We start from the raw sequence: 27072 nt of genomic DNA, 5'->3' as shown, positions 1-27072 counted from the left end.
CCTCCAAGGGTATAAGACATGAGGAATACTCCCATTAGAACATAAAAACAAACAAACAAACATAAGCTCCAGGAGGAGAGGAATTCTTATGTTTCATTACTGATGCTCCATCAGCACCTAGGACAGTGTCCTCAGCAGCACTGACTGAATGCAATAAATGTTGGAGATAATGAGGAGTGTCCAGGACCCTGGCTGATGCACAGAAGGAAAATGGTGATCATTGTTCCTGTGGTTGTCACCATGTTTGCCTGTGGTTTGTCCTGTGTCATCTTCAGAGGCTGGCAGGCAAGATAGAGCAACTAGCTGCAGCAGAGGCTTGCACTCTCAAGAGAGGTATATACTAAGGTGAGAGAAATCGAGAGTCATGGGTTGGTCAGCCTAAGAACAGGGTCATTGGTACTACCGGCCTTGAGGAGGGAAAAGTTGTTGTACCTCTTCCTAATCCAGCCCACAGAAACCTTTTAGCTTTCAACTCTCAGAGAGCTAGTGTTTTCCTAACGTGCCACTTGTTACCAAAATCTCCACCTAGACTTAAATATCCAGGAAGTCAAAAAGTTTGGGAAGAGACCATGAGTTATCATCAAAATAAACAGTGGTATTCTAGAATGTTAGCACTGGAGCAATACTTAAAGAGCATCCAATCCAACCACCTCACTGCGGGAGCCTGATTTGCCCCAAATGCCATCACTAACTCTGGACACAGTCAGAAGGAGACCCTAACTCTTTCTCCGTGCCCACTGATGCTCCGCGGTTAGTCCTGCTCTGCTGCCAGGGACTTCCAACTGCCAGATGTGTCGGGTGGGTGCTACCTCAGCTGTAGAAAGGCCTCTCCTTTCCTAGACCCTATCACAATGGTCACCTTGTCCTCCTGGCACTCAACACAACAATGGCCCTGGGACAGGACCCCACACCCCACTGTGGCTGTCCTCCTCTCTCTTTTTTCTCTTCATGTCTAGGCAGCCTTACTGGTCCCCCTTCCTCGCTTCTCCATCCTGCTTCACACTACGCCTCTGAAATTGCTGTTACCATGTCACCAGAGACCTCAGAATTGTCAAATCTCATTGTCAAATCCATTTTTTCTGAATTTATCTTACTCTAGAGCTTCTGAGAATTTTTTACCAAAATATTCCTGATACCAGAAGAGAAATAGGAGCCTCAGGGAATGTAAAGTTGTTACCTGAAGCCACTGCCACAGACATGAAACAACTTTGAAGTCTCATTTTATCTTAAGAACTCTTTTCTGTGAAAATGGGTTTTCTCCGAATGTCTTCATAAAACTGACATTCAAGGGATTTGCTTGTGCTAATCCATGGTTGCATGCATGCAACCTGCCACCTGTATTTCATTTGAATTCTATAACCCTAACCGAGGTCACTAGGGTATTCTCAGTTGTTAGTCTTATTCCTAGGCTAGGTAGGAACTAAATGAGACTAAAGGCCAAGGATAGTGATTTCTGTAAGCAGCATTCTCTTCCCCCCTCTTTCTTCTCACTTGCTCTCCTCACTTTACCCTGTCCTGGAGAGCAGAAGGGTGCTAGGAAAAAAGGAAGGAAATGTATCCATGACCTGGCATTTGGCATCCATTGCCTTGTTCAATCCCAGAAGCTGGGCTCTCATCCAGGGAGCCTAAGCAAACTGGGGAGCTCTCCTTGAACCTCCTGATGAAGGCTGCCAGCAAAGCTATTTCACTGGGGGATGGCAGGTTTACTCAGTTGTGAGTGTCCCTCAGGGGAGTTACAGACAGAGGCTCATATTATGTCACCCAGATCTTGGACATTCTTTCTGGTGAGTAGGTCATATCCACCCTTTGTCCTCAAAACCTTCACACTCTCTTCTCTGTGTTGCGAATACTCTGTCTTGACAAACAAGTTTTACTTAGAACTACAGAACTTTGGGAATGTATCTTCGACCATGATTTATGCTTAAAATTTTAACCAAAATGCTGTTTTCACATCACTATAGTTGGTTTTTGGAGTTGAACGTATTACTTATTTTTTCTTGGTAATACAAGTAACTCTGTGTCTTGGTCATCTCAGGCTGCCATAACAAATGACCATAGACTTGGTGGTTAAAACAACAGACATTGATTTCTCACTGTTCCGGAGGCTAGGAAGTCCAGATCAAGGTGCCTGATTCCTGGTGAGAGCCCTCTTCCTAGTTTGCAAGCAGCCACCTTCCCACTGTATCCTCACATGGTGGATGGAGAAAGTTCTGATGTCTCTTCCTCTTGTCACCGGGCACTAATCCCATCATGGCAGCTCCACACTTGTGATCTAATCTAAACCCAATTCTCTCCCAAAAGTCCCACCTCCAAATACCATGGTGGGGGGGGTGGTTAGTTAGGGCTTCAACGTAAGGATTTTAGAGGGAAATAAACATCCACTCCATAACATTCTTCATTAGTAACAGTTTATTAACATTTTCATAGAATTTTTGAGTTAGATTTTATGGGTAGTAAAGAGGGTAGCTTGAACTGTCATGATTCCTCCAAAAATATTTTTTTATGGAAGAAGAAACAGTGTGTTGATTAGAATTAAGTTCTACTGGTAGAAACAGCAAACAAAACAGAACATTACTAGCCTAAATAAGAGACATCCGTTTCTCTATTGTGTAATGGCCTAAAGGCATGTATTTTAGGTCTACATGGCAGCTCGGCTCTGCAAAGTCCTCTGGACTGCAAGCTTCTTCCAGCTCACACTTAGCCTTGTCTTCATGGACGAGGTAATGTCCAGCAGAACAAAGGAAAATATGGAGAAGAAGGGGTAAATGATGAGCTATCTGCCTCATAAAGTTCCTGGATATTGTCACAGGACAACTTTCTGCAGACTTTAGTTACATGGCCACCCCTTTTGCAAGCGGGGCTAGGAAATGTAGTTTTTATTTTGCTGCAGGCAAAAATGTTATTGCTTCAAGGGGAGTACTGATCCTGGGGGACAACGGCATGCTCTGTCATCCACAGACTTATTTGCTATATTTCTCACTATTTTGCCTTTGGCTTGGTTGATACCAATCCTAGGTTTTCTCCTTTTTCTCTGACTGAGCCTTCTCAAGCTCTTCTGCAGACTCTTTTTCCTCTAGGCTCCCCCCAATGTTAGTGTGCCCCAGCATTTGGTCCTCAAGCCCCTTCTGACTCTGTAGACTTTCTTGCATGATCATATCAAAGTCATGGCTTCTGTGTCCTGAGTTTCATGTACCTACACCTCTTTTCCAGATCTTTTTTTCTTGAATCCCAGACTCACATATCCAATTCCACGAAGGACATCTTCACTTAAATATATTTTGGGTGACCCAACTCGGTACATCTAAAATTAAACTCACGTCTTTCCACATAAACTCTCTGTTTCTTATCATCATTGTCCATCCACACTCTTCCTGAAACCAGAATCCTGGGATATGCTTGGAATTCTCCCCTTCATCTCTCACGGAAGTCAATGTCCATTTTCTTGCCTTCTTCTCGGTCCTCCCTGCTTTTGTTTCCAGTGGTTATAACTAACGTTGATTGGGCATCTGCTTGTGCCAGCTACCGATATATTACACATTTTAATTCATTTTAATCTTCAAACAATCGTACTATTATTATTGTGCCATCTTACAGATCAGGAAATTAAAGAACAGAGAAGTCAAGTAACTCTCCCAAATGTCACAGGAGTAAATGGTAAAACCAGGATTTGAAAACAGGCAGTTGATTTTAGAGCACTCTCTCTTAAGTGCTAGAATTTCCTGTGCAAGCCCTCATTATTTATTTCTTGTATTACTATAGAAGTTTTTTAATTGGATTCTCTTTTCTAGTCTCACTAACTCCTCCCTCAAATTTCATCTTTCATATGACTAATTACTAGAGTAATCTTTCTAGAATACAATCTAATCATGTTAGTCCACTGCTTAAAATCAATCATCAGTGCTTCTCCATCACCTGCAGACTACAGTCCCAGCTCCTCAATGACATGCAAAGTCCTTCATGATCTGACTCCTGCCTACAAATGCAATCTCTTCTGGAACTTTACCACAGACACGGCACTGTCCAGCCATACTAGACCACTCCCTCAGTGTGTCTCGGTGCTTTGTGTTCAGTCATAGCTTCTATTTCAAGGGCAGGCTGTTACAGAAATTGCTAACAAGTCCTCAAGAGCAGAACAGATGACCCTCTGTATTTTACACAAAGTACGGTAAATGGGAGTTTACTCTTACTGGCCTTCATAAGTCCCTTGAGGGAAGTGTTGGTTCTTTGCAACTGCAGTTCCTATCAAAGTGCTTGGTACGTAATAGTCCCTCATTAAATTCTTGTGAAACAAGGATGAAGTAACTCCTTCATTCCCTTTTATGCCATTTTCCTAAACAAAGTCTAGGACACGAAGATCTCTTGAATATCACTGTTCGTACCCTGGGTTCCTGGCCCTGCGGGGGAAATTCATTTTGGAATGGGGTCAGAATAATAGAGAGGCCATATCGTTTGGTATGGCATACCTTGGGGATGGACGTGAGGGTCTGGAAGTAAAGAAGAGGTGGGCCAAGAAGAGAAGCATGAAAATATTTACATCAGCGAAGGGAGCAATTTGCAACACCTGAGTAACCATACCAAGACATAAAACATGCTCAGTATTTTGGGGAGTTGTTTGTCAAGGAGAAAACTAAGGGGAAAAAGGTGTTATTTTTTCCTGCTCCTCTGCACAGCGATTCCTTTTGGGGTGATAAGGAAAATCTGTGTCCTAAGATGATCGACCGAGCCAGCAAGAGAATCCCAGTCCTTGCCCTGGGGCTCTTCCGGGTTCTTCTCCCTGCTCTGCTTCCCACGCACACCAATCCAGGTTCTCCACCCTGTCCCGCTCTGTGCACGCACCAAAAGTGCCCAGTATGCGGAAGTAGAAGTGTATAAATTGCCCCCTTTGTTTGTGCGCGGGGCTCAGACCTTTGGAGACCACTCTCCTCCGAGCCCGCCGGCGTTAAATAAACCTCCTATCCTCCAAGATCTCCGGGTGCCGCTTGGTTCTTCCGTCGGGCAATCCAGTCCAGGTTCCATAACATTTGGTTCCCTGACTGGGAAACCCAACCGCACTGGCCCATTGTTGCCACCGGTTTGGGGCAATGACAGGGCGGTGACAGAACGAGGGATCCTAACGGAGAAGGTGCGCCCTGCCTAATTTTCGGCAGTCTCGCGCCCCGGTCACCTCGGGCAGGCCCTGCTCCATTCTTCCCGACAGACTGGAGGAGACTTGGCAGGTGAGGACCTGGTCCCGACGTCAGATTCTGGTAAGGCCTGGGGCCCCAGGACCCAGATAGGCCCACCCCCATTGGGGTGGAAGGGGAGCCTGATCACCTCCCAGAGACCTCTTAGAGGTCTCACAGGTAGGGATTCCCAGGGAGGGAACGTAATAACTTCTGGAGTGTGAATGTGTGAGTGAACGTGCAGTCCGACCTGGCTTGCTCAAGCGGACTGATTCTGTGACTCCCCTGGCTGGCACCCTTAAGGTCCCCAGAAGCCTACGGAGTCTGAGTGGGCCCATCTGCGATTCCGTGGTGAATGGCATACAGTCTTTGGCGGCATTGGAATAGTTTCTGATCATAAGTCACAACGCTGAGACCGCTATGGCTAAGCCTCACCTAAGCTCCTTCGGGACACAGCCAGATAGGCATATGATTGGTCTCCTCACCTCAGGAGGCACCCCCCCCCCTTTGTCTGTCTCTGCACCACTGCACACGGGGACATCACCATGGGGTCAGGGCAGAGTAAACCTATGGTTCTAGAGACCATGATCAAAAATTTCAAGAAGGTGTTTTCAGGAGACTATGGAGTCAGGATGAACCCCAGCAAGTTGAGAACCCTTTGTGAATTGGAATGGCTTGGGGGTGGTCCAAGAAACTCTGACCCAATTACAGGAACGAGTACATCGCTGGTGGGAAACACTCCAGTGGACAACTTGGTGGGATTCCCTCTCACAATGGTTCCCTTGGTTCGCCCCCTTCATCGGCCCCTTCCTATTGCTTCTCCTCATAGTGGTATTTGGTCCTTGTATTTTTAATGTCCTTACTAGGTTTATCACTTCTCAAATTGCTAAAATCAGATTCCAGTTACTCCTTACTCACTATCGCCCCTTAGAAGATGAAGATGATGCCCTCTAAACTAGGTGTTTAAAGGGGCATCAAAGGGGGAGAATGATGAGGAAAATCTGTGTCCTAAGATGGCCGACCAAGCCAGTGAGAGAGTCCCAGTCCTTGCCCTGGGGCTCTTCTGGGTTCTCCTCCCTGCCCAGCTTCGCCCATGAGCCAGAAGTCCCCAGTATGCATAAGTAGAAGTGTATAAATTGCCCCCTTTGTGCTCCGGGCTCAGACCTTGGGAGACCACTCTCCTCTGAGCCCACTGGCTTTAAATAAACCTCCTATCCTCCAAGATCTCCGGGTGCCACTTGGTTCTTCTGTCGGGCGATCCAGCCCAGGTTCCATAACAGGGGAAAGCCAGTATGGAAATTCTTGGGTTGCGGAATTTTTTAAAAAAGCACATGGTAGTTATATTTATTTTATAGTGTTCTGGCGCTTTTGTGACAGGCAGCCAAAAGTGAAATTACCTTCACCGGTCTTGGCTCAGTCCTTCCTCCACTCCTAATCATCCCTTCAAACCCACATCCATTAGACCGAGCAGTTGTCCTTCACCACTAAGGAAATGCAGCCCAGAGTCATGTTACCTTGGAAACAGAAGCACCGTTTTGCTGCAAGACACATGGCTTTATCTGCATTATTATGAAGCAGAAGACATTGGTAGGGCTGGGAGGAGAATCAAATATTCTGCCCACCAGTGTTGTACTTGGCCTTTGGGTGAATAAATGACTTTCAATTAGAGTGCTTAAATATCTTTTAACTTCAATAATTGTTATTAGAGCCCCAAAAGAATTTTACTTGGAAAAGAGTAAAAAAAAAAATTGACTCTGCTGTTAAGGAGAGAGCTATAAATTCTTTCAAACGACACCATTTCTGTTAAAATATATGTGCAAAATAAATGTCTTTGTCCCTTGTTTTTTGACTTTCTGACTTGATCCTATTGCAGATTTATGAGGTCGCCCTTACCTCTTCCTTTCTTTGTCTCTACTCTAAACTGCTTTGTAGTGAACACATATATTTACAATCCCATCTTGTGGTGGGCTGTGTGTATCCAGATCCTCTCTTCTTGACTTGCTGCTGATTTTCCTCTGGGCCTGCCACTCACTCGCTCCCAATTCTGGGTGGTAATACCCTCTCCCAGCCAAAGCCCTCGCTCTCATTTGCCACCTGGCTCTATTACTGGGAGGCTCTCCTCATCTTCTGAGCAACCCTAAATTTAGGTTACTATCCTATTTTATTTTCTCTTCTTGTAACTACTTCGTGCCTTATTGTCTGTGTTGCTAACTGTCTTGAAGACCAGATCTGCAAGAATTACACTGGTAGAAGGATCAATTCATCAATTCAATCCCAGGAACAAAACAAAAATCCCTCATGCCTTCAGTTCCAAAGATGCTCATAGACACTGTTTCCTTACAAGTCCAAAGAAAAGCCCTATTAAAAAAAATAAGACACATACACACATGCACACACACATGTAGTCTAACTAAGAAAAGTCTCTTATTGGCTGGATATAAATTAGAACAGAATGTGATATTTAGAAGTACTAGTGTTTTAATTCTAGAGAGAGTAAGGTAGCATTAAGAGATGAGTGATGTTTATTGAGCAGCTAGTTCATTCCAGGTGTTTTTTTTATGTCTACATTCCATTTAACTCTCAAATTCATCCTCAGGAGTGATGAGAATCGACTCAGTTGCCCCCCAAACCCTAGACAACAGTGATTTCTGATTCTGAGTTCAGTGTTCTTTCCAACTGCATCACTTTGTACATGTCCATCCAGCAAAGCTCCGATGTGTGGAGAGCTAATAACACTTAAGTAAAACTGAGGAGAATACAGCCTCTAATCCTGGCTTAGTTTCTATTGGACAGGACTGTGGGAAAGTCATTTATTTGTTTCAAACTCAGATTTGCCCATCCTTATCTAATAGGGATAAATAACCACTTATCTCCCCATACATGTAGGGAATTAAGTGGTTAACGTGGGCAAAGCATGTTGAAAATACAATGGGCATTCTATTTCTGTAGGAAGAATGACAGACTCTTGTTACTATAATAGGTCCAGATTGGTAGTTCTGTGTAACTCCCAGTCAGTTCAGTCCGAAATCGTTGTCAATCCCAAATTTGCAGTGTCTTTGAGAGCAGACTCCATCACATATTTTTTTCTGTGTCTCCCAAATCATCTTAATATAGTGCTGGGTGTGTAGTGGATGCTTAATATATATTTTCAAGTGATGGAGAGGGTGATTAAATCCAATTATTGTTCAATATCTACTTGAGTCATCAGTTACAGATGCAATTTTATCATAATATCCAAAAGGATTCCTTAAATGCCTGGATACAATTAACACAAGTTGCTTTTAGAAGATATAGTCATAATTTATAGTATTATCCAATTGAATTTTTTAACAATTTATTTATTTATTTTAGAGAGAGACAGAGATAGTGAGAGAGAGTGGGGGAGGAGGGGCAGAGAGAGAGAGGGAGAGAGAATCTCAAGCACCAAGCACAGAGTCCCACACAGGGCTCAATTCCATGACCCTGAGATCATGACCTGTACTGAAACCAAGAGTCAGACACCTAACCCCATGTGCCATCCAAGCGCCCCTATCCAATTGAATTTTTAACAGTAATAATGGTCAATTCTTTCTATTATGACATATAAGGAAATATTTTATTTCCCTAAACTCCATTGCTTGCCCTTCAGAGAATCTCGGGAAACATTAGTGGAATAAATAGCAAAATTAATTTACCTAGAACCTGAAATTTCACTTTCCATTCCTCTAACAAATTCACAATAACTGCTCCGTTTTGAGCATTTACTGTATGTGTACTAAACACACACACTACCCCTTTAATTTTTATAATGACCCTCTGAAATTGAATCTATTATTGTCCCCATTCTATAGGCGAAGAAACAGATTCAGAGAGTAAACATAACTTGTCCAAGTCATAACCTGTCCAAGTCTGTAGCACAGCCTGATCCAAACCCATACAGGCTGATTCTGTATTGCTCTTAAACAGGATTCTGCACAACAGCCAAGTGCATAAATCACCTCTGAGAAAACCAGCTTTCTTTTGCTGCCTGTCTCCATTAAGCTCTTTATCCTTCCTTTGATAGAAGAAAGGAAGGAAGGGAAGAAAAAAGGAGAAAGGGAAGGATGAGGGAGGAAAGAAAGAAAGAGAGAGAGGAAAGAAAGAAAAAAGAAAGAAAAAGAAGAAAGAAAGAAAGAAAGAAAGAAAGAAAGAAAGAAAGAAAGAAAGAAAGAAAGAAAGAAAGAAAGAGAAAGAGAAAGAAAGAAAGAAAGAAAGAAAGAAAGAAAGAAAGAAAGAAAGAAAGAAAGAAAGAAAGAAAGAAAGAAAGAAAGAAAGGAAAAAGAAGAAAGAGAGAAGAGGGGAGGGAAGGGAAGGGAAAGGAAGGGAAGGAATGTCACCCACCCCTCCTGAGTAACCTGGGGATAAAATGGGACCTATTCAACATGTTAACACTAGTCAACATCGTCAAAGAATAAATATGTAGAGTGTCTGTTTGGTCTGACTTGATGTCATTTTGCCTTTGTTTTGCATTTATCAGGAGAAGTGTTCTTGCAGATTAAAGGACCACTGGAAGATATTTATAAAATCTACTGCTACCACCATGATGAGGCGCACAGCGTAGTGGAATCCTATGAAAAGGAAGAAGAGCTGAAGCAACATTTGAGCCACTGTATCCAGTCCTTAAAGTAAGGCCTTTTCAAATGATGATTTCCATGCCTAGCAGGGAACATTTTAACTGGATGTGGATGAAAGTTCCCACATAAATCCTACATTTGATGAGGCTTGCTGGGAGCTCTACTTTGTGTTCCTTTTATGAAAAGCTGACATGCCAGAAACCCTGATTGACTTTTTCCTCCCCCCCCCCCCCCCCCGCTCCGTGAGCATGACTAAAAATAACATCGGGGATGATTGGGGGCTCTGTAGACAGAGAAAAATGCAATATCAAAAAATGAAACGTGGAAGAAAAGGCTCTTCTTAAAGCTGTTGTTGTTACCTGCCTGCCCCCACATGAGACAGCACTGGGGCATGAGGAATAATAAAGTTAGGGGAAGGTCCCATGACTCTCTGCTTGGCTCTCCTCTTCCCCCAGATCCACTGTGGGGAAAGAGGGGAGACTGATGAGGACAGGTCAGATCCTGTAGTTTCAGGAGAATTAGTCATGAATTCTTTCCTCATCCCTTAAGTCTTGGTGCTACATAATACACACTTTTTTAATCTGGAAGAAATGATTCACTATAAATATCTAAAAAATATAAGGAAACACAAATAAGATAAAAACTCTTGCTACTCCATGTATTAATTCCTGGCTAGACCATGTATTAATAACCGCAGCTGATATTTTTTTCTGATTTTATTTATAGGCATAAATATGGACATGGGTTTGTGTTTATTCTTTTAAATGAAATTAGCATCTTCCTGTATATATCGTGTTCTACCACATGAGGCTTAAAGCCAAAATTTCTGCCCTACTCCACTTCTTACCTAGTGGTTCTACTGTGGTCTTTCATTTTTAAGGATTATCCATTGTCAAAGATTAAACCAGAGAGAGCTGTGATATCTAAATCAAAGCATACCAACCAGTCTGAGCATCTAGCACACTCCCCCCTTATAGCCTCTATTGTAGGGGGACAAAAATTGGGGTCCTAATATGGTACAAGAGATTGGTAGCCGAATTAAAGTGAAATCAGGATACAAAATGAGACTACAGTGGGCCCCCACCTTAGCCACATGGGCTACATTCCAAGACCCGCCGTGGATGTCTGAAACTTGGATAGTACCAAACCCTATATATACTGTGTTTTTTCCTATATGTGCTGACAATTCAGAAGGAGGAGCATATACTTCTGGATCACAGCTGACTGTGGTAACTAAAACCCCCACAGATAGGGGCACTCCTGGATTCTGGAAAATGTCTTTCCAGGCTAGAACAGGGACTGACACTGGTTTTAAGCAGGGTCTGAAGAATTTTTAAAAATTAGCTTTATTGCCTGCCATTGGTCATTAAGTCATTGCAGTTCTTTACCCATTTTTTATATCATGGAAAAGATATTCAAGTCATGAAATCACAAGCATTTATTTAGTGCTTATGCTACATGAGGCATAGTTCTGGGTGCTGCAAATACAAAAATAAATTAAGAGTTATACACTGCCCACAAGGAGCTTAACGTGACCAGGTAACTCTTAAAGATGGTATGTGACGAGTAGCTCCAGTTCATTATTTCTCCACTAACAGCAGTTTGGTTCAGTGTTAGAAATCAATTCAGAGGAATTTTAAAGTTTGAAGTTGTATCCACCTTAATATATTCCTATATTAGGAGCAACATCTTCTAAATATACAGATATTTGTTTTCCTATGGAGGAAGAACGATGTTATCCTGGGTGTGAATGAATACGTTTCCTACCTTAATCTAGTGGCAAGATCTGATCCAAGAAATGTTTATCTTGAGTCATTCTTCTTCAATTTCTAGAACTAAAAGAGAGAAACCTCACAGCAAGTGCACAACTAGCACCTTTGACCATCACTCCAACTACAACCCCAGGAATGGAGGTCCCTACCGAGAGCAGATGTAGTTAATTTACTTTGGCATGTGCTCCTAATGGTTGACTAAAAATGGAGCTGCCTGTTCAGTGGGGGTGAACACTGGTTTATTATTCATTAAGGCTTTTGACTCCTAAGAGAAAGAAATGCACCCTGCCAGAGTATTCCACTTGGCAGTGTAGCCCAGTACCAAACCCCCTAAAAGCAGCTAAAGGCAGAGGTAATTTTGAAACATCATGAAGTCTCAATTACTGAAAATGACTTTCAGACCCAGTGACTTATTTTGATCTTTTTCTGAAAGCCCTGAGTTATTGCCTTGGTGGATGTCCCAAATCTTGTGTATTCAGCACTATTCTGATTTTAGGGAATGATTTCAGGCACTGGAAGGTGCTAAGGTTTAGAAAGCACAAAATCCAAGTGAAGTAATATTGGCACAACTATTTCTTAAGGAAAAGAATGATCAAAATAAAATAGCTTAAGTTAGAGCTATTTTTCCAAAAGTTGCCTTTCCATGAAAATAAAGTCGATGATGAATTGTACTGGTCTGCCTGAAAGCTGAGAGCAGAATTATTGACATTACTATAATACTGACCCCAATTGAGCTAAGCTTTAAATTCTGAGAAACAGGTTTTTAAACAGGTTTATAGGCCAAAGAGAGTCTGGAACACCCCAAGGGGCTTGGCTTCCCTTGCCAAGTAATCAGTCAAAGCTATTACTGTGTCTCTGCCTTTTCCTTGTGGCTAAATAACGGAGCCCAAGTGCACAGTTGCCAATTTCTAATGAATATTAGGTGTGGCCTCCATTTTCTACCGTGCAAGGGGATATTGGAACAACAGGGTTTGAAGCAATATCCATGAGAGAGGTGGCTTCAGGTCTCAGAAGTTAAAGCAGATTTTTACAGCAACTTAGGTTGCATTTGAACTAAAATTAAAATATGCTTATTGAGGGCCTAATAAATATTTATTAAGAGTGCTAGATAATGTTAAAAATATATATTTATATATGTATGCATAGTTCTTGCCTCCTAGGAACACACCTTCTACTTGGGGAGATAAACAAACCATCTGGAAAGTTTAATAACAATACCAGAGTTAATTTAAATAACACACCAGAAGCTGTCACGGTGAAGTTCAAGACTAATTTCCAAAAGGATGGTAGAGAGATTTCCTGGTTCTGTAACAGACTTGAGCTCATAACCTTTGGCTATTCTTTGAAGCCCATTATCTTTCAAAAGAGAAAATAATATTTGTATCTAGAAAATAACTTTGAATCCCTTTGAAACGTTAGGACAGCGTTTCTTGGTGTATGATTTCCCCTGTGTCAGATCCATAGGGATGTGTATTAAAAGTGCAGATTCCTATGCCCTGCTCCAGACCAAAAAAAAAAAAGAAAAGAAGAAAGAAAGAAAGAAAGAAAGAAAGAAAAAAAGAAAGAAAGAAAGAAAGAAAGAAAGAAAGAAAGAAAGAAAGAAAGAAAGAAAGAAAGAAAGAAAGAGGAAAGGACCCCTAGGGTCCAGTTCAAACTACATATTAGCTACATATTAACAAGCACCCTCAGGTAATTGTGGATACATACTCAGGTTAAGAACCACTTCAGAAAAAGAAATCAGTACTTAACTAGCTGCTTTCCCTGAAGCAGATAGACTTTCTTCATGACTACAGATACAATCTAAGCAGTGATTTCAGGGTTTGGAGACCTTAAGAAAAAAAAGACTAAAACTCTCTGGAAGCACAATATCACATCTGCATCTGTAGCCTGCAAACTGGAAATCTGCAAGTTTTTATTTATTCAACAAGGAGTATTTACAGATTCCCATTAGTGACCCCTAAGATTGCATGAAAATGCTATTAATACAGTCTCTAAATTTATGGAAGTCATCTTCTAAAGCTCTAGTTACTTAGCCTCTTTGGGATTATTTAAGGCTTCTGATCTGTATGAGGAAAATGAAAAATAGAATAGCCGTAAATGCAAGTGTAACTATAATTAGAATAGCTTGTCTCCTACCTCCTTTTTCTGTTTTTCTAGCTATAAATACCACCAAATCCCCACTTTCAGAGTCCCTAGAGATCTATTTATTTTGTAATAGATAAAGAACAAAGGGGCTTTTCCAAGTTTTTTGGTAGCTGGAAGACACGTTTCTAGCTTTATGTCTCGTGGTTATAAATTTATATACATTTTTCTTCTTCCTAACTGAAGCCACCATCCTCAGGAGGAAAACTAACTTCTAGTCATCTGGGTGCTTTGGCTGTTCCTTTGACTACTACAGTTTCTCCATTCAGAAGGAAGCTGAAAGCTCATGCAACATAGAACCTAAAGGAATAGAGTTCAATTTGTTCACCACATTTTATATTTCCTAACGTTATTGTAATGGAATGTTCCAAATAAAAATTAAAATCATTTCTGGAAATTTTTTTCAGTTCCTTGTTATGGGGCACCATGTTTGAACAAAACTATAATCATTAAATTTCTTAATGATTAGCCACATAAAAAATGTGTTAATTGTAGGTCAAATTAAAATGAGCCCATGAGGGTAGGCGGTGTGGTTGTGGTTATATTGTTACTTTCCCCATAAAAGGGTGAATGGACACAATTTAACTTCCTCCTCCCTGTATTGTCCTTGCCTGGGACTCACTTCTGGAAATTTTTAGCCTAAAAGGGAGACTTTTAAAAAATGATGAGCAAATAAGGAGATGTTATAATGTAATAGTACCATGACATTACTCCAACAGGTTTTCCCTGTTGGAAAATCTCTGAGGTTCCTTCTTGTAAAATCTATACTTACGTTAAACACCATGCTAATTTATGTCATAGTATTTGTTTTATTTGGTTAAAATAAATGAAATAGAGAAAAAAAAGTCTATATCTTCTTTAGGAGTTAAAAGAACAATCTTTTCTTTCAACTTCAAATTTTGTGTTTGGGCTCTAAAATGATCACGTTGTTCACTCGCTTGCTTCCATAGAAAAATGCATTTATATTTTTATTCAACTTCCCCCCAATTTTCTGATCTATGATCTACAGAGCATACTGGGAAAATGAAATTCCTCATTAGAAGGAGACAGAAACTGAGACAAAATATGAGCTTAAAGGAAATAAGTGGAAGGAAATATTGGGTTGGGGGTAGTGGTTGTGCAATCCCTTTCATAGAAGGTTCTTCCAACAGCAGTGAATAATTGTCCGAAAGATAGTGGTTGCTGATTTTTAAAAAATTAGAATTCTCTGCTTGATTCCAATAAGGAGGTCTTAGAGTCAGCAGAACCTAGTTATTTCGAGATGTCTAGGAATCCATTCATATAAGATGTCTGAAGAGTCAAGGAGTACTTGTTTTGCATATATGTATACCATTGTTTTCCACATATATAGAGCACTGGGATTAATTTTTTCAAACTTTTTAAGTGCATTAAAATTTATGAAATTCAACATAGGTATTTGTCATGGATTTACTTCTCAGTCGTTGAAAATGAAAAGACCATCCACTATTATGAGATGGGTCACAATATTTTACTTTTATATTGAACATATTCATTGTATTCTAAAAGATTGGAAATCAGAGGCCAAGGTAATCAGGCTATTAACACAGATTACAACTTTATTTCTTTATGGCTGTATGAAGTTTTTTAAAATTTTATTTATTTTAATTTAATTTAATTTAATTTAATTTATTTTTTGAGAGAGAGAGAGAATGAGGATGGGGAGGGCAGAGGGAGAAGCAGACTCCCCGCTGAGCAGGGAGCCCGATGCAGGGCTCCATCCCAGGACCCTGGGATCATGACCTCAGCCGAAGGCAGACACTCAAACACCTAGCCACCCAGACACTCCCATATGAAGCATTTAGACAAAAACTTCTATCTCCTTTATGCTTGATATTTAACTTGAATGATTGTCACTTTTTTTTTTTACTGTTAATTGCTTAATTTGACAAATATGTTTTGCACTCTTACCAAATGCCAGTCGCTTTTCAGGTACTGGGGCTACAGCAGAGAACAAAACAAGCATACATCCTTGCCCTCATTCAGATGGGGAGCAAAGAGATAGACAATAAATGAAATAAACATATAGTATATTAAAAAGTGACAGGGTTATGGAGAGAAAGAAACAAGGGAAGGAGGATAAAGAGTAGTGCAGGCAAGGCACAATTTTTAAAAAATTGGTCCGGGAAGGTTTCACTGGGAAGAAACCTTTGAGCAAAGACCTGAAGAAAGTAAGGAGTGCGCCATATTGATACTCAAGGGAAGAGCAAGCAGGCCGAGGAACAGCAAGTGCCAAGACCTGGAGGCAGGAGCTGCTTTTAGACTTTAATAAGAGCAAGGAAGCCCTCATGGTTGCCATAGTTTGGGGGAGTTTGTGAACAATAGAAAATGAGGTAGAGAGGAAATAAAAAGAGAGGCAGATCACGTTGCCTTGGAAGGACATTCATTGTACTTGAGCAAAATTGAAGCCACGAAAGCTAGCCATGGTTAATTAAAGTCTTTGTGGGAATTATCTTATTGCATAGGTGAATTGTTTATAACCTACATTAACACTGTATACAGAAATATTCTGTAGTGCTTGGTGGCCATTTCCTGCAAGTCATTTATACTTTACTCTGTAGACTTGTACTATGTTTAACAGATTCTCTTTTTTCATGATATAAACAAAAATTGATGTTTAAATCCATTTTCACATAATCAAAATCAATAGTTCTGTAATCCAAAACAATAGTTTTTAACCCTATATAGAGTGTGAAATAAAGTTGGTATGTACATGCTACAGATAAAATTTTAGGAATGTGATTACAAAATAATGAGACCAATTCTATAAAACATCCATGGAAAATAACATCACTTTATTTTATATAGTAAAAATTTAAAGGCTTTATAATGTTTGCATATTACCTCAAATATATAGATTTACATTAATTTACTTTTCTCCTCCTCTCTTACAGGAAAATATACATGCAAGAGTAAGTACTTTTGTTTTAATAATAGAAATCAAATGTAAAGATAATGGGGGGAGTTGGGGTAACTGGGTGATGGGCATTGAGGAGGGCACTTGAAGTAACGAGCACTAGTTTTATATGCAACTGATGAATCACTGAATATCTCTGAAACTAGTAATACATTATATGATAATTAAATTGAATTGAAATAAAAATTTAAAAAAAGATCATGGAGGAAAAAGCTGTTGAGTATTTCTGAAAATTAGAATTTTTGGTTTTTACAATTATGTTTATTGTTTTTAATACATTATTTCCAACTTTGAGGTGATCGTACATATTAAATTATCTCATGTCTTTTACAAAATGTTTTAGAAGAATCCTGGGGTATAATTTATTCAAATCACAAGTTTCCTAATGCCAGGAACTCTTTAGGAACTGCTCATCACACATATGTTTAGCACTCTTAATGTGTCCAAAAACACATCTTCTTAAGAACAACATTAGACTTAAAAAAAATCTCAGATTAATACCATAATGTTTTTGAAGTTTCTGTAGACTAATGTAGAAAAGAAAAGATTCTTCACGCATTATAGTAAATATTGGGTTTCTTCTAATTTAGACTCTTCTATGATTTACAGAGAAAAAAATCAAACATACCTATGTAATATGTTTAACATATATAAAATATTAAGATGAAATAACTTGTCACTAAGACAATACAAAAATGATCTTATAAAAATAGCACACACACACTTTGGAAGACGTCCATTTTTATAGAAGGGAAGCATGTCTAGTCTAATGCTGAAAGGATGATATTGGCTTAAATACAAACTCAAATTTACCAGGACTTGAAAAAAGGCACATATTTGGTTTAGTGTGGTCAGCAATAATCTAAGGGCCTGAGTTCCTAGCCTGTGTGTTTGCTTGTCTAATGTCTTTAAGTGTGTGTGTGCCTTTGTATTCTAAACTCCTGAAACTGTGTATCAAGAAATAAAAACCTCACAAAATAAAAAGTATATTAACTTAAGCTGTAAATACCTGTCATTCATGTTTTGTTCCAGAGCAACCATTAAGAAAGACGGAATTCCAGAAGTGAGGTTCAAGAACCAGGCATCCCTCATACAGGGGATTGAGAAGTTAGTTTCTGACATTCCGAACAGGCACCCAGTTCTCTCACTTTATCAGTCTTTTCTTTCAAAACGAAAAATACCTATATCCTATAGTGCAAACAGATGTGAGTCGTTTTGTTCAATGAGTTCCCAATTCTGAGACCATCGAATTTGAAAACGTGCATAATGGAAGGGGGCCTTTGTCCTTTCACACGTTGGGGTCTTCCTGGCTTCTCTTTGGTGATAGCTGGCGTGGTTGGAGGGGCTGGGAAGATGGCCATCTCACGAAAAATTCTGTGTCCCTGGCGTTGTGCCGAGGACTGGAGATTCACATAGAAGAACCATGTGAATTACTGAAGAACTTCCTGTGCTACAAATTCTGCTCTGGTTTCTTTCCCTAAAGCTTAGGTCTTTTTAACCAAAAGACCAAAAAGAGAGAGAGAGATTCAGAGCAGAATGAAAGATTCTTTGAAAACAGTTAGCATGCACAGGCTCCTACACATAGAATACTTACAACAAACTACATTGTATCGAAATACTTGCTTAAAAAATGGCACTAGCTTTGAGGATACTCCTGCTGGGTGGGAGTTAGCAGGCTTCGGATGCCCCCTCTAGTCTATTCTACACATCAAGAACTGGAGAAGAGGATGAACAAGCACAGCGTGTGGCTGGATGCACATCAAAGCCATACTTGCTGTGCGTTATTTTCCTTCCTGCTTCTCCCACTCTGGTCATGAGGCGCACATGCTGCTACATAAAAGGGTAAAAGGCAATGTCAAGTGCTTTGTAATTGTTTGGCTCCTTAGCAGCTACAGCCAGGAATATTGCAGCCAAGAGTGTATTTAGGAAATGTGGGGTTTTAGATGCTTCGAAAAAAAATTCCTTACTTATGGAAATGGAAAATTGGGTGTGGGTTCATTTTTTTTTACAATCTACATTTTTAAAGATACAGAAAAAGACAAAGATATTTCTAACTTCAAAAATGTTTATCTTGAATTATAATCTTATGCAAACATCAAAGACAGTACTAAAGGGACAAGAATCATAGAATCCTGCACCAAAAAGTCCCCTGAAGAGCATTTGTTACAAGTCCCATGTTCTAAAGCAGAAAAACACAACTATCTTAAATTTAACTCTCTCCAGAGATGCCATGTTTCACCTTTATGCTTTTACACTTTTTTATATGTGTTCTGTGTCTTGACCAGATATTCCCACCTTTGGATTCAGGGTTTCTACTGATCCCAAAATGTTATGTTATTTCTCCTTTCTTAAGCTTTATATTTTTAAAATTATTAAAGAAACACTGTGAAATATAGAAAATCAAAATGAAGACTATGAATAGAATCAGTAGTCACAATCCAGAGTTAACTATTGTAACATTTCATGAGTCACTCACTTTACTGCAATTTTTTCTACACACACACACGCACACTCACATGCATGCGCGAGCGTATTGACTAACATAGGACCGCTATATATTTCCTGTATGTCAGCTTACTACCTCATTCATCGGTATATCATGGACACCTTTCTATGTCAGTAAATATAAATCCACATTGTTTTATGACTGCATAATATTTTATCTGATGTACATACCATAGTTTAGTTTACCGAACTCTTATAGATACTTGAAGATGTCTCTCTGTCCTGTAAAGATTGATGTTATGTGTTTATTCTTATAAATGATCTTTGTACAATAATTTGACTTTCTTAGAATGAGTTTCTAAAAGTGGAATTTCTAGATCAAAGGGCTTTTGATACTTACTGCCAGAAAATTTAAGCAAAGTTGAACTCATTTATATTCCTACTATCTGTATATGAATTGTCCATTTATCTCCTATCTGCCAGCGCTAGAAACAATTAATATGTGTCTCTTTACTACTTGTGGCAATGTGGAAGGCCAAAAATAGTATTGTATTGTTTTAATTTTCGCTAATAATAATCTTGAGCAATTTTCATGTATGGTTAACCATTTGTATTTAACTCTAATGGATTTTTTTTATTGATTACTTTTATTGAGATGTTTATGTTTTCCTAGTTAACTGATAGTGGCTCTTTAGCAAGTGTATTAACCCTTTTTCTGTCTTATATGCTTCCAGCTTATCATTTGACTTTTAACATAGTTTATCGCTGCTTCTGTGTTTGTTTTTATCTATACAGTATTACAGAGCTAAATTTTTTTTAAGATTTTATTTTTTATTTATTTGAGAGAGAGAGAGAAAGAGCAAAGCACATGAGCCAGGGGAGGAGCGGAGGGAGAAGCAGGCTCCCCACTGAGCAGGGAGCCCGATGTGGGACTCGATCCCAGGACCCCAGGATCATGACTTGAGCTGAAGACAGATGTAACCAACTGAACCACCCACGTGCCCCTTACAGAGCTTAAATTTTAAAATAAATTTACCACTTTTTTTCTACTGTTGCTTTTAGAAATTGTGTCCTGCTCAAAAATTCTAAGATTATTTTAAAGTGTAATTCCTGCTTCCTTCAACTTGTATAGTTTCATTTTTAACAATTAGATCTTTGATCTATATGGAAATTATTTTGGTGTAAAGAATTCATTTTTGTTATTTTCTTCTATATGGCTAGATAATTATCACAACACCTGATACTGAATAATTCATTTTTTTCTACCAAGTAGGAATGTTATATTTACTTAATTTTCATACGTACTTGTATTTGTTTCTTGATTTTCTATTTTGTGCTACTCTTCTGTACATATATGTACCCATATCAAGTTGCTTTCATTTCTGCAGCTTTATATTTTAGTATAAAATATAACTACAGTTGACCCTTAAACAACATGGGGGTTGGGGTACTGACCCCCATGCAGTTGAAAAACCATATATAACTTCTCTTCGGTGATAGCTGTTTTGGTTGGAGGGGCTGGGGAGATGGCTGTCTCATGAAAAATCCTGTGTCCCTGGCATTGTGCTAAGGACTGGAGATTCACATAGAAGAACCATGTGAATTACCAAAGAACTTCCTGTGCTACAAATTCTGCTCAGGTTTCTTTTCCTAAAGCTTAGGTCTTTTTAACCAAAAGACCAAAAAGAGAGAGAGAGATTCAGAGCAGAATGAGAGATTCTTTGAAAACAGTTAGCATGCACAGGCTCCCCCAAAACTTTACTAATACCCCGCTGTTGACCAGAAGCCTTATTGAGAACATAGTCAATTAACACATACGTTGTATGTCATATATATTACATACTGTGTTCTTACAATAAAGTAAGCTAGAGAAAAGAAAATGTTATTAAGAAAATCATAAGTGGGGGGCACTAGGGTAGCTCAGTTGGTTAAGAGGCCGAATCTTGATTCCGGCTCAAGTCATGGTTTCAGGGTCTTGGGATCCAGCCCCTTGCCGGGCTCTATTCCTAATGGGGAGTCTGCTTGAGGATTCTCTTTCTCCCTCTGCCCTTCCCTCCCAGAGCGCATGCTATCTCTCTCTCTAAAATAAATAAATAAATCCTAAAAACAAACAAAAAGAAAGTCATAAGGAAGAGAAAATATACTCAGTACTGTGCCTTATTTAGTGAAAAATTATCCAGGTATAAGTGGACATGCACAGTGCAAATCTATGTTGTTCAAGGATCAACTGTAATCTCAGCTCAATAGTCTTCCTTTTCAGAATTTTCTTGAATATTCTTCCAGGTTTCCTTCTTTAAAACATTTTTGTTTTTGTAAAATTGTATGTACCATGATTTAAAAAGCCAAATAGTGGGGCACCTTGGTGGCTCAGTCAGCTCAGGTCATGATCTCAGGGTCCTCAGCAAGTAGTCTGCTTCTCCCTCTCCCTCTGCTCCTCCCTGCCCCACTCACTCTCTCTTTCTCTCTCTCAAATAAATAAAATCTTTAAAATAATAGTTCTACAGAATTTAAGAAAAATAGCAGTCCTCTCTTCTCTTACCTGCTTCTAAAGGACATACGCATTTTCACATCTTTTAGTTAATATTTTGGTACTTACTTTCATGACTCTAAAAACATGTTTGGTTTTCCCTTCTTAAGTATTATGTTTTGACTTCCCCTGTGGAACACAAGAATTTGTCTCTCTCCCTATCCCATCTCCACTACACACACACACGCACGCACACACACACCCTCCCCATCTCTTCATTTTTCCCACATGGTTACATCGTCATTTGGATTGGAGCAGTAGTCAGTGTTTGATTTCTTATATTTGAGTATATCTAAGCAAATTTCTTTTCAGAGGTAAGCCTTGGAATAAACTGATTATTTGTTTTTCTGGGAGTTAACTATTTTATTTATTGTTTGTTTAATTTATTTTCATTTTCTTAGTTTTCTTTGTTCTAATCGTTAATGCCACACTCACAGCCAGTCATCTCTTAAGACAGCTAGATGCATTATGGATGCTATCAATTTCATCTCCCTAAACAAGCCTCTCCCAGAGTCTTTCTGACCTGTTGAGTTTGGACTGGGTGACTGGGCACAGCTGTCTTTGAGGAACTTTTGTCATCCTGGAGAATCTTTTTATCTCTTTTCTGTTTTTAATACATCCTTCAATACTTTCCTATGTTCACCAGGAATGCATGGGAAGTAAAATTTTAAGAAATTTTATATCCAAAAAATCTTTATTTTACCCTCACAGGTGATTTATAGTTTGATCAAGGATAGAATTTTAAATTAAAAATCCTTCATTTTCAAAATTTAAAGGTAATTCTTCATCATGTTCTAGCTTTCAGTGTTGCTATAAGAAATCTGAAGCTTGTTCTCATTCTTCACCATTTGTTTGTACACATTTGTTTACATGTTTCTCTGAAGTATTGTAGGGTCTTCTCTTTGTCCCCAGTAGTCGGAAGTTTCATGAATTCCCAGGTGTGAATCCATTTCATCCATTGTACTAGGTACTCAGCAAATTCTTCCAGCGTGCAAACTCATGTCCTGTTCTTGAATTATTTTACCAATGATTTCCTCCTCATATGTGCTCTGTTCTCACTTTCCAGGACTCAACTTATTTCAATATTGGATCCTTTAGACCAATCTTCTAATTTTTTCACATTTTTCTTCTATCTTCTATCCCTTTGTATTTTTGCTCTTCTTTCTGGAAAGTTCCTGAACATTTTCTCCAACACATGTGAGATTTTATTTCTGCTATTATCCTTTTAATTTCCAAGAGCTCTTTCTTAGTTCTCCAAATGATCTCCCTTATGTGTAGAGCACTCTAAAAATTAGGCATTTCTTAAACAGGTTTCCAACCAGTTCTTATTCTAATCCCTACCACCCTCTCTCTCCACTTCCACAGGTTCTCAGGGTCTAATTAATGAATTTTTGGAGGAATAATTAAATTATTGTCTCTCTGTACTACTGGTTCTCTCTGGTTTGAATCTCTCCGGTAATAAATCAGTTACCATTCATTCATGTTCTTTACATCTTCTAAAATTTGTTGATGGCTCTGTTTTTATTTTCACAATTTTTTATCTGTGTCAAATCCTACTTGTTTATTTGTGTGTATAGCAATATACAGTTTTTTCTAAAATTGACTTAAGATGTTTTAAAAGGAGGGTGAATTGAAAATAAATTCAATAACAGTGTATATGGTTTGTGGTTACTGTAAAATTAATATTAAATTTAGGATACTTGTGGTCATAAAACAGGAAATTCAAAATAATATGATCAATAGTTGATTATTTTTCCTTCCTCTGTTTTCTTCCTCTAATTAAGATATATTGGTGTACCTCAACGTTGTATATCTGATTCTTTATCCTCCACCGTTTTTATATTGTTTAAATGTCATTTTTATTTTCATTATGAGACTGTTTTCTCGTATTTGATGCGAAGCTCTTTATAGCAAAACTGGATGTTGCTAAAACAAAGCCAGCTGTGTTTACTTGACTTTGTAAAGTCCTAATAAATCACAATGAGATTAGTGTAGCTACTTATGGTACTAAATACTTGCCAAAGCATTCATGATAAGACAGAGGAAGATGAAACAGAATTACCAATTAATGACTACCTTAGTTTTTAGTCTGGTGTATATGAGAAATTGTTACTTTCTGTTGGGAATACATGTGATAATGAGTGCTTGGCTGAGCTGGGTTATATCACACACAGGACTCATTTGCCTCTCACAGTTATCAGAACTTAATCTTACTGGAAGGGATTAGATGGGGTGAATGCCTGGAGTGTCATTATCTTAAAAGACGTCCTCTATCTTTTTACCATATTGCTTGTCTGCATGATGCAGATACCAGAACATCATTGCTCGTCACTTGGGCTGTCCAAAGTACATGTCTGAAGACAAAAGTGTCTGGGAGATTTCTCATTTTTGAGAAAGCCTTTTGAAATATTTGCATTTGTAACACTTTTAAACAGTTTCATTTATAATTGTTATTATTGTCATTTGAAACAGACAAGGGAGAGACTAGAACTTTGAGTCAAAAAGTAGTGGAAAAAGAAGTAATGATAAGATGTGGACACAACTAAAAGGTTGAGTTTGGTTTTTTGAAAGATCTTAATAAGAAAGAAAAGAGGCAGCTCAGAGATACAAGTATGTCCTTTAATACATCTGGGGATATTTTTTGTAATCAAGAATTTGAAATATGCATATAACTATAGACCATGCTAATAAACTATCTTATTAAAATTGAGTTTTCTTTGATTGAGTTGTTTGATTATATTTCTATTTTGATGGCATTTTCAGTTTTTAGAAGATTAAATAAACTAATATTTGGTGATAGTCAAAGGAAACATGTAGAAGAAATTCTGGTCATATTCATACAAATAATATGATTTCTTCTGGTCAAGTTAATACTTTCCATATTCCAGACTTGTTTTTATTTAGGGGAATTATTTCTACTTAACTGTCTAAACTGTCGTATTGTTGAAGACTCTTTGATTGAGATATATAAGAAAATGCTGTATTTCATATTCAAATGCTCTGCTTTTGATCAGTTAGAAAATATATTGTGTTGCTTTTTTTAGCATTCATAATAGATTTACATTTTTTCCCATCCACCATTTCACCCAGTCCTCCTGGAAACCAAAACATCTCCCTCTCCCTATCTCCCTCATTCCCTGCTTGCCATCCTGTCTTCTTACATCTTTTTACAACCCTTCTTCCCTTCCCTAAGAGATTTGATGTAAATGGGTAGAAAGTATAAGATAAATCATATTAAAACAGCTTTTTATTCCCTGTAGACCTTTAATATTTACTTTGATTTTCCTTAAAAAAAATGTTGCCTTTTGGTTTGCTTCCGTCTTTTTCTATTATACTAACATTATTTTCTCAGCATGTGATAAAACGCCTCAGTTTATTATTCAGGACCATTGTGCAATGTTTTTGGGGAAAAAAATTTAATGTAAAATAAAAGCACATTACAGAAAATCTGAAATTTATCGCTTCAATCTCCAAATATTCATTGAGAAAATACCATATGACATGCCAGAGACATAGTGATGACAGAGAAATTGAGCATAAACTGGTAAATAGGGAAACAAAATGATTCCAGAGAGTTGATAAGTGTTACAATAAAAATAAAGATGGGGAGATGTGACAGAGGGTGACTGGTTGTGTGTGTGTGTGTGTGTGTGTAAGCATGTGTGCACATACACATGATCATCAAAGTTTATTAGTTTCTCATTTGTCAAATGAAGAGTTCAATTAGATGGTCTCTAAGGTGTTTTCAGACCTTTTCTGATGATAAACTTTTCTAATCTTGTCCAAAGTTTTTTAGATCTATTCACCATTCCAATGATGTGGTAAGTTATCTATATTAATATTTAGAAATAATAACTGAAGAATAAAAAATTCACCTACTAGGATTTGAAAACCATCTATATTCTTATCTACTAAAACAAAAACAAAAACAAAAACAAAACCCAAAAACCAAAGCCAAACAAACAAAAGACCTAAAGGAAAACAACTGAGTATATCTGTCCACCAGAGGGGATTCAAAGCACAGTTTCTACCCATGTCCATTTATAGTGTCTCTTTATTTGCCTCTTTCCATAAAAAGGCTTTTAGAAACCACTGACTTCTCATTAAAAAAACGAATGACAGTGCGTTGCACAATGACATGACCAAGCTTCTAGCTTTTTTACTTCCTGTGAACTGCTTGGCTAGTTGGAATTGTTCTATTCTCATTTCAGAAGCTCCTAAAGGAAGAGTCAGACATGAGTGCTCACTTTTGTGTAGCCATTTGAAGATTTATTGGCTAAGAAGTATTCCACATGGAAAATCATGGAAAGTCATGTGAGAGCAATGATTAGTGATAGTGGTGGTATTAATAATTAATTTAGAGAACTGTTGCATTTATTATAAATTTCTTTTGGGGACTGTGGTAGAACCTCTGAAACATTATGAATTCAACTATTCAATTTGGTAGAACAGAGCAGATGATGCTTTCTTTGGACTATACTTGGCAAGTCATCTTTTTAAATAATGAATTTCTTTTCCTCACTAATAATCACAAAAATACCATCAGTAAAATGCATTTTTCTTGGTTATCATGGAAAAATGCATTCTGAAATTATTTACCACTATTATTATGAATCTTGTTATTTTAAAAAAAGGTGTAAATGGAACATGGATGGAAAGCCTGCTTTGAGTCCTTCTTGGTGGACAGATACACTCATGTGTTTTCTTATTGGTTTTTGCTTAGGAGTAGGGTCTTTCAGCCTAGCTTCTCTCTGTCATCCATTGCTCTTGCTTCATTTTTTTTAAGAAAGTGTAGGCAGCCAAGTGGAGAAAAAAATAAAGGAGAAAAACGGTTTCAGAATTTATCATAAAAAATCACAAAAATGAGAAGGAGTTAATAAGACAAAAGTCTGTGAAACTGATATTATTTGTTTCTATTGTAGAGGCAAGCCAAACTTACTGGACATGGGCTCTTTGATGATCAAACCAATCCAGCGTGTAATGAAATACCCCCTCTTGCTGTGTGAACTCCGGGGCTCCACCCCTCCCTCTCACCCAGACTTCAGGGCGCTGGGAGATGCTTTCACTGCAGTAAAAGACATTAATGTGAACATCAATGAACTTAAAAGACGGAAAGATTTAGGTAAGAAGAGACATGATGAATTGAGTGTTTTCTGTGATTGGGGTGTTATGCTTATACTTCTGAGAATCAAAATATCTAAGTAGTTATAGCAGTTGCTGTGATCATGATCATTTGATACCTAGAGTTAGAGGCTAAGGAGCAGAGTAGTTTGCCTGGCCAGCTGGATTCAGGAGATCATGAGGCACAAAAAAAAAAAAAATGACAATTTAAAAAAAAAATCAAGCAGCCCTATACTCAACCTCTGTTGACCACTGCATGCCTGGTGACATACTGTGGGCTGAAAATACCATAGCACATAGTCCTACTGTCACTGGCAATATGTGTGGGAAGAAGGAGACATGGCATGGCCAGGAAGTTGGAGCAGTGAGAAGCTGC

At 38.4% G+C, this 27072-nt stretch overlaps 1 protein-coding gene across 1 annotated transcript in view; it reads left to right on the top strand.

Annotated features, from left to right (window-relative positions):
• The window catches only part of ARHGEF38 (Rho guanine nucleotide exchange factor 38), a 118613-nt gene that overhangs the window by 63658 nt on the left and 27883 nt on the right, over nt 1–27072 (top strand). The window contains exons 4-6 of the mRNA XM_028121255.1: nt 9658–9805; nt 16581–16598; nt 26498–26697. Coding sequence (XP_027977056.1) covers nt 9658–9805; nt 16581–16598; nt 26498–26697 — 366 coding nt within the window. The remainder of the gene's footprint in view (nt 1–9657; nt 9806–16580; nt 16599–26497; nt 26698–27072) is intronic.

This window comes from Eumetopias jubatus, unplaced genomic scaffold (assembly GCF_037043125.1).
Source record: "Eumetopias jubatus isolate StellerSeaLion01/CBP00866 unplaced genomic scaffold, mEumJub1_p1.0 scaffold_2, whole genome shotgun sequence".
NCBI lineage: Eukaryota > Metazoa > Chordata > Mammalia > Carnivora > Otariidae > Eumetopias > Eumetopias jubatus.
This window is presented reverse-complemented; position numbering and strand designations above follow the sequence as displayed.